The sequence below is a fragment of the Eleutherodactylus coqui genome, chromosome 6, assembly GCF_035609145.1.
Source record: "Eleutherodactylus coqui strain aEleCoq1 chromosome 6, aEleCoq1.hap1, whole genome shotgun sequence".
Lineage (NCBI taxonomy): Eukaryota > Metazoa > Chordata > Amphibia > Anura > Eleutherodactylidae > Eleutherodactylus > Eleutherodactylus coqui.
In genome coordinates this window covers 87,301,741-87,313,255 of record NC_089842.1, presented here as the reverse complement: position 1 = coordinate 87,313,255, position 11,515 = coordinate 87,301,741, and the positions used below count along the sequence as shown (strand labels likewise).

The 11,515-nt window shown below is 40.6% G+C and overlaps 1 protein-coding gene across 7 annotated transcripts in view; it reads right to left on the bottom strand.

Moving 5' to 3' along the window:
• Nucleotides 1-4,194: 4,194 nt before the first annotated feature.
• ARHGEF1 (Rho guanine nucleotide exchange factor 1) overlaps nt 4,195-11,515 on the bottom strand; it is a 94,220-nt gene continuing 86,899 nt past the window's right edge. For 6 of the 7 annotated variants that reach the window (XM_066607114.1, XM_066607116.1, XM_066607118.1 and 3 more), the window contains 5 exons: nt 10,756-10,911; nt 9,744-9,950; nt 9,391-9,515; nt 8,604-8,683; nt 4,195-7,108 (listed from right to left, as the gene is read on the bottom strand). In XM_066607114.1, the coding sequence (XP_066463211.1) occupies nt 8,609-8,683; nt 9,391-9,515; nt 9,744-9,950; nt 10,756-10,911 (563 nt within the window). In that variant the 3' untranslated portion in view covers nt 4,195-7,108; nt 8,604-8,608. The remainder of the gene's footprint in view (nt 7,109-8,603; nt 8,684-9,390; nt 9,516-9,743; nt 9,951-10,755; nt 10,912-11,515) is intronic. The other variant, XM_066607115.1, reaches the window with a different exon arrangement.

The window sequence follows — 11,515 nt, the reverse complement described above, 5'->3', positions numbered from 1 at the left end:
TAGCACATTTATTTGGTGTTTGCAGAAGGGATCTCAGCAATCATCTTCAAATAAAAAAAAGTCTACTGCCAATTAGTTCACACAAGTTTTTAGAAGCAAGCTTCATTTAAGTACAGAGTGTAATGGTTGTATGCGGGAGAGTCCCTAGTGGCTAGGTTTCTAATTGTCGGCTTGAATGAAACAAAATCTACATAGTTAAAGGGATCTTGGGTAGAACATCAAGCAAAAATGTAAAGGATCACATTTTGTAATGTATCATTTGGCACAATTCATGGCTATGGCCGAAGGATGGGCGCATAAGAATCTATGGACGCATTGGAGCATTCGTTGTCGGCTGGTGTATAAACTACAATATTGTGAATCGGTTTTAACTGGGAAATGCAATGTAATTAGATGGGAAATGAGCAGAGTTTATCTAAAGTTAGGGTCTGAATAATGATTCTAGCAGTGCCTGAGGGCCCATTATTACTCAGTGTATCACAGCTATAAATGTTATTAATGGGCCTCTGACTTTTAATGCGTGAATCTAAATCACCCTCATTCCACCCCTACTTAAAATTGAATCAAAAATGATGGGGTTGTACAATTAAACAAAAACAGCCCCAAAACACAGTCTCTATCTCAAGTAAATTGCAGTACCATTTACATCTTGTCAGCACCCCTACTTCCGGTGGTGACCAGATACAATAGTACCGTACCATCCAAGGGTATTCCTTTGCACTGCAACTATTAAATCATTAAAGTTTGCTGCAGTCTTAGGGCTCATTCACACAGGTGTTTGCAATTTCAGTCCAAAAAACAGAAAAAGGCTCAAGTGAGATCAGTCTTGTCAAAACCCGAAGAAAATCATGTGCAACTGCCCCCCCCCTCCTCCAAAAAAACCCCAAAAACCTGCACCGAACATTGATGCTGCTTTTTTTTACGCACCTGTAAACTTGTAAATGGAAATGTTGGTCCGTTAATATGGACCAAAATAGGACATGCTACAATTTTTTTTTATGCACACGAGTCCGTAAAAAAAAACCTCAAGTCTGAATACACAAATTTAATTCAATGGGTTCGTGTTTTCCATATCAATCCGTAAAAAATATGAACAGAAAATACACTCGTGTGAATGGGCTCTTATAGCTGACAGCACCATCTTGTAATGAGCCATTTACAGACAGCAAGAACTGACCTGCCAACACACTTGTGCTTTTATCATGGAGCTGCCAAGCAGGGTGGACCTCAAAAGGGGCATAGATTGTGCAAGTCTGCATAAAATAGGCATTTCCAGGTCATTTTGGAGGCATTCTTGGCTAAAGTCGATTGAGGCTTAAAATATCTACAGATTTTAGATTAAAATAAGCTTTCTTTACATAAAAATGGAAACCCTCTTGAAACGTGGAGCTCTTACTTACAATTCTATATGCATTACACAACAATCCCCATCTTGATCCCTATGCTGAGCTGATTCACACAGAACTATAGGCAGAGTTTGACATTTAAAAGCAACAGGAAAAAATGTGACTGAATAGTAAATCATTAATTGAATAGAGAGTAAGGGGCAATTTTTTAGCTCAAGCTCCACTCTCTCTAGTATTAGGAAGAGGCAGTCATCCCCTCAATTACAAAAACAAAGGCATAGTGAATAAAGGAAATTCTTGAACTTTTTCCCTTCTGCACCTTTCTGGGATACATTACAAGGTTGTCAGGTACTTTAACGTTGATGACCTATCCAATGGCTAGACCATCGATACATTGATTGGGTGGCAGTCCAACCTCCAGCAGCCCTGTAGATCAGCACAATGATAGACCCACAGTCACCTTGTTTACACAGGCTCAGTGGCTCGGCCATATGGGTACTTGCAACTGGTCCTGTAGCTCATTTCATTCAAAAGTTAGAAAGGATCTCTTGGTCCAACTTTTATTACTCAAATATTGAGACAGGCTGTCACTGTTAGGCGATTTTCACAATCGGCGTCGGAAATTCTGTTGCTAATTTCTGTGAAAATCCAAGACACAATATCACAGCATGCTGCTCCTTTGTTCAGTAAAATGCTAGACGGAAACCGAATGGACCTCATTATAGTCAATAGGGTCCGTCTGGCACCAATCCGTTCTCTCATAATATGGTTCTTTTCGGCCAGTGGTTTCTGTTTTATTTCTTCCATAGTGGAGCAGAAAAATAGAGCTCACAGCACAGATGTGATCATAGCCTTAAAGTTACAGAGACCCCTTTTAGTAACTCAAAAAGTTACACAAAATTTTGCGAAGTCCTTCCATTTCGTTCTCTTGTATGAATATTGAATTGGACATTGCTAAATCCAGAGCTGCAAGCACAATTTTGCATGTCTGACGATGTGGTGGAGCCAAGCTGCTGCCCGTTTGCAAGGAGGACAAACTGACTTTAGAAAAGTAAAATCAGTAATCTGATTATTCCTGAAATTACTCAGATTTATTATATTGATCTAAAAAGTCCTTATACACAGAATTACACTATAAATGTAAAGATTCTAACTAAGAATGTTGCAATTGTCACCTGGACCATCACCAACTAATGAATACAACAAATTCTATAGGGCTTTATGTATAAAAACTAGTTCTGTCACAGTGCAGTGGCTTTTGTCATACCAGCCAATCAGATTTTACCTTATAATAACCCAATCTATGTTAAAGAAGAAAAGAAAAAAAAAAAACACAGCTCTGATTGGTTGCAATTGGCAAAAAGTCCACTTTCAGTTTGGTCTAGCGTTTATACACGAGACCCCTAGAGAATATGTAAAGGCTAATGTCCCTGGTTGTGTCCTGATTAAGGATGAGCGAGTATACTCGCTAAGGCACTACTCGCTCGAGTAATGTGCCTTAGACGAGTATCTCCCTGCTCGTCCATAAAGATTCGGGGACCGCCGCGGCTGACAGGTGAATCGCGGCGGGGAGCAGAGGAGAGCGAGCGGGCGGGAGAGAGAGATCTCCCCTCCGTTCCTCCCCGCTCTCCCCCGCAGCGGCACCCGAATCTTTAAGGATGAGCGGGGAGATACTCGTCTAAGGCACATTACTCGAGCGAGTAGTGCTTTAGCGAGTATACTCGCTCATCCTTAGTCCTGATCCATAGCAGCACATTCTATAATAATTTATAACACAGCACTGGTTGCTATGCAAGAGAATGCAACGGTGTGCAAAGGTTTCCATAGCAATCAATGTATTCAAAATGTTACATCCTGTTTAGAATATGGACAGATGTAAACTAATTGGTTGCTATGGGCAACCTCACTGTAGTAATTTAAGTTGAAACATATAAGCAGCATCTCGATTGTATGCTATGGGCTCTTCCTTTTTTGTCTGATGCACTAGTTTTCATAAATTTCTCCCACTAGACCATTCAAAGAGGAAATCCATCTAAAACAATTATCATAAAGCCATTCTTTAAAAAGGAAACATCTAAAAGAGGTCTTACAGATTGGACCCCCAACAATTTTTTTTTTAACTTGTAAGGGGCATACTGTTAATTCCAACAGTGTCCTGTGTAGAACATTGGGGAAAATGTATCAAACCTAGCACAAAGGAAAAAAGTAGAGAAGTTGTCCATACAATGAATCAGATTCCAACTCTCATTCTTCAGAGCTTCGTTTGAAAATGGAAGAAGAAATCCGATTGGTTGCTATGTAGAACACAGTTAAAATGGTGCTGAAGAGGTTCCCGGTCTCGACAGGGCACTTGTGGCTCCTCTAGTGAGCAATCAACTAGGTCCTAGCTCATGGACCACAACAGACGCAATCTCCTGTCAGGTCTATGGGGCATTAAAAAAAAATGCATTCCCCTTTTAATATTTTTAAGGGTGCATCTCAATATTCTCAATCTGTCAAGTCAATGCAAACACAAACACATTCACCCAACCAGCATTCCTAGTGTCACCTGTGTACCATGTCCAGTTTATGATGCGTATCGATGTTTCAACATCCGCTATTACCACTCCCCATCCAGTGTTCTGTCAAGATGTGTGTGGTAACGTTATGGAGGGGGAGATAAGGGAAGAAAAAAAAATTCTGAAATAAAAAGCAGATGCTTATTATTTTCTTTTTTGTATCTGTGAGTTAAATGGATGAGCCGCAGTAATCACAGAGAAAAGCAATAAAGAAAAAGAGAAACAAATCCGTTTATTGTCTGCTGTATTGTAAGCTGGAGTGGAAAGAAAAATCACGCACAACACACAAGTCAAAGGAAAAAAAAAAAAAGTACTTTAATTTTTTGGTGACATTTTTGCAATTTACAACTTTTTGAAAAAAAAAATTCTTTGGCATATATATATGGAGAAAATATCTTATAGGGGATATTATCCCTTTTCGACACAGAAGAGCATCAATTCATAAACCTACCAAAATATAAAACAAAAATCCCAAAGCTTCACAAATATATATATATAAATATATATAGGAATGATATTTAAATACCCAAACGGAATATCAAGCCACATCGGACTAAAACACAAAAACATATATATATATATATATAATACCCGCCCTTTACACATCTGTATACAAAGTATTTCTTTCGTTTAGGGTCCTCTAGAGTAGAGGTAGACATTTTGTCGCTCACCAGCTGTGTTGGTAGAATTACGGATATACCCTGGGACATAGTTTCACCACAACTGTATGGCAGCTAGAAGTTACAAGTTCAGCTTATGATTACTACTAAGTCACTAAGGCTAGAGCTCCATGGTAACTTTTTAAAACTCATTAGCTACTGTGACCATTGCATATTTTCAATGTTTCCCAATTGGAAATGATCGTAAGAGTTAGAATCCATATGGGAATTCTTTCCATTATAACTTTTTTCCTCATAGGGAAACACTGGAGGTTGTGCCACACTTTCACCATGAACCGCTACCCTAGGTGATATAGAAAACTCTGGCTTGGCTAAATCCAAGCCTTCTTTATGCCATCTAAGCCAACCAGAGCTCGACTAGTTGGTAGGAATGTGCTGCCTGACAATAGCTTTGAATAAAGTGTAGCTGCTGGGCTGAATATTCCTAGCAATGATGCCAATGTTCAGCTTACATATGGATTTCCCAGTGCTGATAGTAGAGGAGGAGAAGAGCTGTATGGCAGCACTCAAACCTAAACATGCCTAATTAATCAGATTTTTCTTAAAAAAAAGATTTAGCTGGAGAACCTCCTTAAGTCACGCCATCCATAGTAATGCTTCCACCCCAAGTACTGATATATTATAATATAATATATAGCAGAAGGTGCAAATCATTAGTACACAATCCTATTCTTATAGCATGTTTGCCTGGATTACAATGAAATTTCTTCTATAATTTGCATCCTACAACCACTGAAAACACATTTTTAGACCAGCTCTTTAATAACACCTACATTTCACGCCTTTTCTTTAACATTTATTGCCGTCATAATACTGAAGAATCTACTTATTTGGAAGCAGTGCCACGTTCATCCATGGGTTGTGTCTAGAGATGAGCGAGCATGCTCGTTTAAGGCTGATGCTCAAGCGAGCATCGGTCTTTTCGAGTAACTGATTACACCATGCGGGGGAGGATCTCTCTCTCTCCCGCGCAGTTGAATACTGATGAACTGCAATTATAGGTTTAGCCCACAGATACAAGAGTAAGGGTACGTTCATATGTAGCCAAATTGGTATGGATTTTCTGCAGTGGAAAATCTGCACCAAAAATTTTACCAAAATTTGCACCATTGATGCAAATTTTGCAGCGGAATTTACTGCGTATCTGCAGCATACTTCTTCCCTTCAACTGAAAGGGTGAAATGCGTGGCAAAAACCACACTAAATATAGCAGATTTTGGTATGGATCCACAGCAAAATATGTTAAGTGTGAATGCACCCTTAAACTGTTTTGGATTTAAAAAAAAAAAAATGAATCCCATTTTTTCTAATCTCAAACCACCCATTTACATCAAGCATTAAGCCATAATACAAAAGAGCACTTAAAGACCTTCCCTATTTCAAACTTACTGACAGGTCTGTTCCACCTGAGAGAAAGCGTCCAGATCTGAGAGCAGGCACCTCCATAATGCCTTCAGCCTAATGCTCGAAAACTCTATAAAAATCCGGACCCTCAGCATTGGCTTGTCAAGGGTAACTAATAGCAGATCCTGAGTAGCAGGATCCCTTCCATTTGGAGGTGGTTTGGGGGCTCCAGTACAAGGACCCTATTGCTTTATGTACCTATGACATGCTTTAACATGAATTTGGATACAGCTAAGAATAATTAGAAAACAGTAGTTCCAATGAACCAACAATTTATGACTAGGTGTACAAGGTGACATTGAGCCACCTGTGAGTCATAGTCATGCAATGACTCCTGCTTCTGCAAAAACTGCTGTGTAGATCAGATCTAATGTGGGAAATTACCCAATGAAATCTGCTGATCCTCTAGATTAATAATATTGCCACAACCTCTAATCCTCCAACTGTCGCTGGGAGGAGAACCGCAGGTTGGAGTCGACGGCTGCATCTATTCTTGCCTACATCTCTTACCAATAGTACCACAGTACATCTGCTTCATACATCATCTCATAAGCCTTCAAAGCCTGAATCCCTCCACATTTTCAATACCTCATTCATATCCAGGTATCCATGCTACAAGGAAACCCCATACTCCTCATAGAGATGAAAGGGTTTTTTTTTTTGCTTCTTTTAATTATTATTATTATACATAAACTCTATTAATGTGGGGGAAAAGAACAAAAAAAGTCTTTCTAGCAAGCAGACCATATAATTTTACTGTACAGCTACAATAAGAATTGCTATTTGACATATATATTTATAAAAAAAAACCAAAAACACTGAATATATATTTGAGCAGCCCTCCCAAGCCCTCAGACAGTCCCTGAAAAAAAATCAAAAAAGTTATAAAAACAATAAGGCACTTAGGCGTCACCCAAATTACATAAAATCGTGTGCCCTCCAACAATAGGCCTCCCACCCTCCCATATCCTATGACTGGCAGTCCATTTAGTCCCATAAGTCCCACCCTGGAAATCATCCTTTATCTGGTAGAAGCACCGCAGAGGTTGTGTCTCCATCCTTCTTGGCAGGGTGTGTAGCACAGTTAACCAGGAGAAGGTTCTGGAATGGAAAATTTGACCTGAAGAATGAGAACAAACATGTGAGATACCGGACCTCAAGTAAAAGACCTTATTTTAGACAGGAGTGCATTACTGGAGAATCTCTAAAAAAAATATAAGAAATAACTTTCTTTTCAGGGCTTAAAAAAAATGTCAGCTCAGAAAGGTATAAAAATAAAGAAAACCATATACTCCCCTGTTCCAGCAGCAACCCACCCAGTGCTCGAGGACTGATGCCTGCCCCTCGGAAGCCAGAAGAGGCTGGTGAGCAGTCACATGACATTCATCATGCACTTGCCTGCTCAGCCAATCACAGACTTCCGGGACGATTCTTCTATAGCTGCTGAAGATTGTGATTGGCAGAGTGTCACATGTATAATGAATCGCACATGATCACCCACCGGCTTCCGCTGAGTTCCTAGCACTGTGGCTCCAGTGCTGCACTAGGCACCGCTGCAGCAAGTAAGTGTTTTTCTTTAGTTTTTACATTTCTGAGCCGCTGACAATTTTTTTGAAGTCCCAGAAAAGCCTCTTTAAGAGCTCCTTCAGACTGACGTATTTGTGCACACAATACCCCAAAAATACAACACATTGATGTCATTCATATTTCAGTATTTTGCACGTGCATTTACTGCTTTTCTGCGCAAAGATCGCCATAGAATTTAATAATGGGTGTGCAAATGAATACGCAATATGCTGCATAACTCCGCTACAAAAAGAACACATCTGGCACAGATTCAAAAAATCTGCCATTTTAAGCCCTTTGTGTGCTATGCATAAATGAACATGCCCTGTGGATGGAAAAAGTACAGTAAAAATACACCAATACATGTGCAAAAAAGCAGCACTTAGGCATGCGCAAATGCGCTTACTCTTATATGAAGGAGCCCTAAAGAAAAGCAAAGTTGCAAGCAATTTCATTTGTGTATAAATGCATCTTAAAAGGGATCTCCTCATCAGACAACCCTTTACAGATGAGAGCCGCCATCCATCAGCGCCCCCGGCAAACAACTATTTGTAGGAAGCCACAGCCAGCAAGACATACCCCCTCCCTCGTCTACTTCAAAGAAAATGTAGAATTAAATGGCAATCGTATATTTGACTATACGAATGGCTTCAGCGTGCTAGAGCGAGAGCTCTTACAAGGCGGCTCGCCATTATGGCTCATAGAGGGGATTCCAAGTGGGGCACACACTGTGACGTTCATATGCCCTGCCAGAGCATACAAATACAGCAACTTTGCATATATTATTGATTTCAAACCCACAGTTCTATATATACAGCTCATATGCAGACTTAAGTGGCTACAGACTAAAAACAAACTCTAGTTTGACCTTGCAATCACACCCTGTAGGTTAACAGTAGAGTGGCGTCAAGGAAGTCCCTACTCCGGCTGCTATAGGACATTCAATAGTAACACCATATTTGGGAATTGCTATTGCAGTAATGTAAACCTTCTTTAAACAGGTATCTCCATGAATAATCAGTTTTTTTTTTAAACACTACTAAGTTTACCTATTTCATGTGAAGCTTCCTTGAGATACAGTAAATTTGGCAACTGTCCTCTGTAGGTGAATATAATCTTCCTCTATTACCTAAGGAGAAAGAAGGCCAAAAAGGTAAAACATTAGATGCTCTAGAACAATACAGAAACTAAAGGCATTATAAATCCAGATTATGGTGTTCTATTGTCACTAGTACCGGGTGCTGCAAAAGTCATCAGACATATGTGCTTTGTATATTTTGCAGCTCACTAGAGTGAAGTTGAATGTGGATATTAGTTGTGCATCCTGTGTGACTCTTGTCTCATTGAAAACATCCTGTGACATCCGTGTGACACCGCTCCAGACATTTCAATGGGGCCGAGAGAAATAGCCAAGTACCAGCCCATGGCCATCTCCAGCAGGCTTACTGAAAACGAATGGAGCCGCATTGGGCATGTGTAACCACCGCTCCATTCAATCTTTTCCTCACTGAGGGGCTGCAGTGAGCTCGTAGTGAGGAGAAAGGGCACAGAACCCCCATTCCTGGGATACTTTGGGGTCACAGTGGTGAAACCCCCACCAGTCAGACTTATAGGACAGGGTTGACTGACACAACCCTTTTAAATTAGAGATTATCTCTGTTCAGTTCCCTTTAGGTCTTTTCATATTGTTTTGCAGCTCTATACTGAACAGAAAATCCCACAATTAAAATTTCTAGACTATCAGATGCCTGATTAAAGGAATTTTACAGTAATAATGATAAAAAAAACATCAAAAGAAAAAATAATGCCATAGCAATCATCATCATCTTGTCTTACCTTGAGCTGCTGGACTCGCTGTTCCAGGAGAAGGATGTGTCTTCGAACTTCCTCCGATTGTTCTTGGGACAATACAATTGGAGCACATAGAGACTCCCCAACATCTCTTGGACCTAAATCACGACCTTCAGGACACAAGCAACAGAACAGATTAGGCCGAGGGTCTAAATTACCATATAGGGTACTAAATGAATCGCAAAGCGCATTGACCACAAAAATTAGATGTGAACCAAAGCACCAAACAAACCCAAACAGATAGGTGGAAATTGGTAATGCATGGTTACAATGTAGACAAGCGATGGTGCTCTACTCTCTGCCATACTGTCCCTTCTGTACCCAGGTTATAGCCTCACCATTTTTACCCTGTTCTTTGGCCTCCCTGTCAGATTCTGCGGCAGCATCTTCTTCTTGACCACCGTTAGTGGCCTTCTCATCTTGTGCAGGTTGGAGCACTCCAGCATCATCATGGGGATTGTCAGACCAGCTATCGAGGGTCGCGAGAGAGTCAGCGTCCAGACTTAGACGGATATTACGTACAAGTAGCCTCTTCAACACCGACACTATCAAAAGAGATAAGGAGAAATATCAAAATCCATTCCACTCTTAGGGTATGCCCACCTCTGAACAGACTTTTCAGTTTCTACATATTAGGCATCTAAATGTAAAGCTAAGTCAGTATGCAGATACATTACATTGAGTATCCTGTACTGATCCAAAGTTGCATCCTGTATTATACTCCAGAGCTACACCCACTATTCTGCTGGTGAAGTCACTGTGTATATGCATTACTTATTCTGTACTGATCCTGAGTTATATCCTGTATTATACTCCAGAGCAGCACTCAATATTCTGCTGGTGGAGTCACTGTGTACATACATTAATTATCCTGTACTGATCCTGAGTTACATCTTATATTATACTCCAGAGCTGCATTCACTATTCCGCTGGTGGGGTCACTGTGTATGCACATTACTTATCCTGTACTAATCCTCAGTTACATCTTGTATTATAGCGCAGAGCTTCATTGACAACACTACAAGCTTCAGAGCTGAAATGGCCCAGCATTCCCTGCATGCTCAGCAGCTGTACAGAACAGTTTCCCTGGTCATTTACACTCTTAGGAGGTGTATTCTTTACACCACACACTATATAGTAATCTGAGGTAGAAAAAAGTAGTAGTCCTCTGCAATACAGATGCTCAGCTAAGCAGTTAGCGGAGAGTCTAACAACAAGCTTGCTGACTGTTTCCAATAACAACCAGCAAAATTGTGAATCCAGCTCTGAAAAATAATACAGAGTGTAATACAATATCGGGACAAGAAAGCAAAAGTTCAACATTCTGTTAGGTTTCCCTGCTCCCCTTACCTTCTTCTAGAGCTTCGCTGGCCACATTTCCTCCTGTGCTTGTGTATTGGTTCAGCTTGTAGGCCTGAAAACCATGGTCAAGAAGATGTTCTGTTGATTGTTCTCCAGAATGCTCTTCACTTCCTAAGCCCACATCTTCAAGAGATTCCTCCTTTTCTGTTAAGAGAAGGGCAGTGAGGGAAATGGAGATGTTCTAGGTGACATGTAGCACATAGGAAACGTGTAGTATGCGGCAGCTGCAAAGGGCCTAGTGGTTGAGGGGGTCCAAGTCAAGTGCAGGGGAGATTTACTAAGCAAAATGCACCTGAATTATGGGTTTTAGACACTTTTTAGGATTTGAAAAACATCTAGTAAGGAGCATGGCTAAGTAGTAGTAAAACGCACCGGACTAACCAGTGGTGTGCTCAATTATTTTTAACAAAATATTAGTGGAAAGTAAACCAGCCAAGAAGTAGCACAAGTAGAGAAAAGTGTTTAAAGGGGTATTTCCATCTCGGCTTTTCATGGCAGACATGAGAAAACCCAGTTTGCGGTTTCTGACCACCTGCCCATAACAGCCATGCACTTCAACACAGTGTTGTTTCCGTTGCTCTCGTCGAAGTGAATGACAGCAATGGAAACAGCGGGGCACAGTGTGCTACACCGTTCCCATAACCCCCCAAGTTAAGAGAGCAGTGTAGCGCTCTTCCGCAGCTCCCGTTCACTTCAATGAAAGCAACGGAAAACGCTGTGCTGAATCGCATGGTTGTCTCCATAGGCT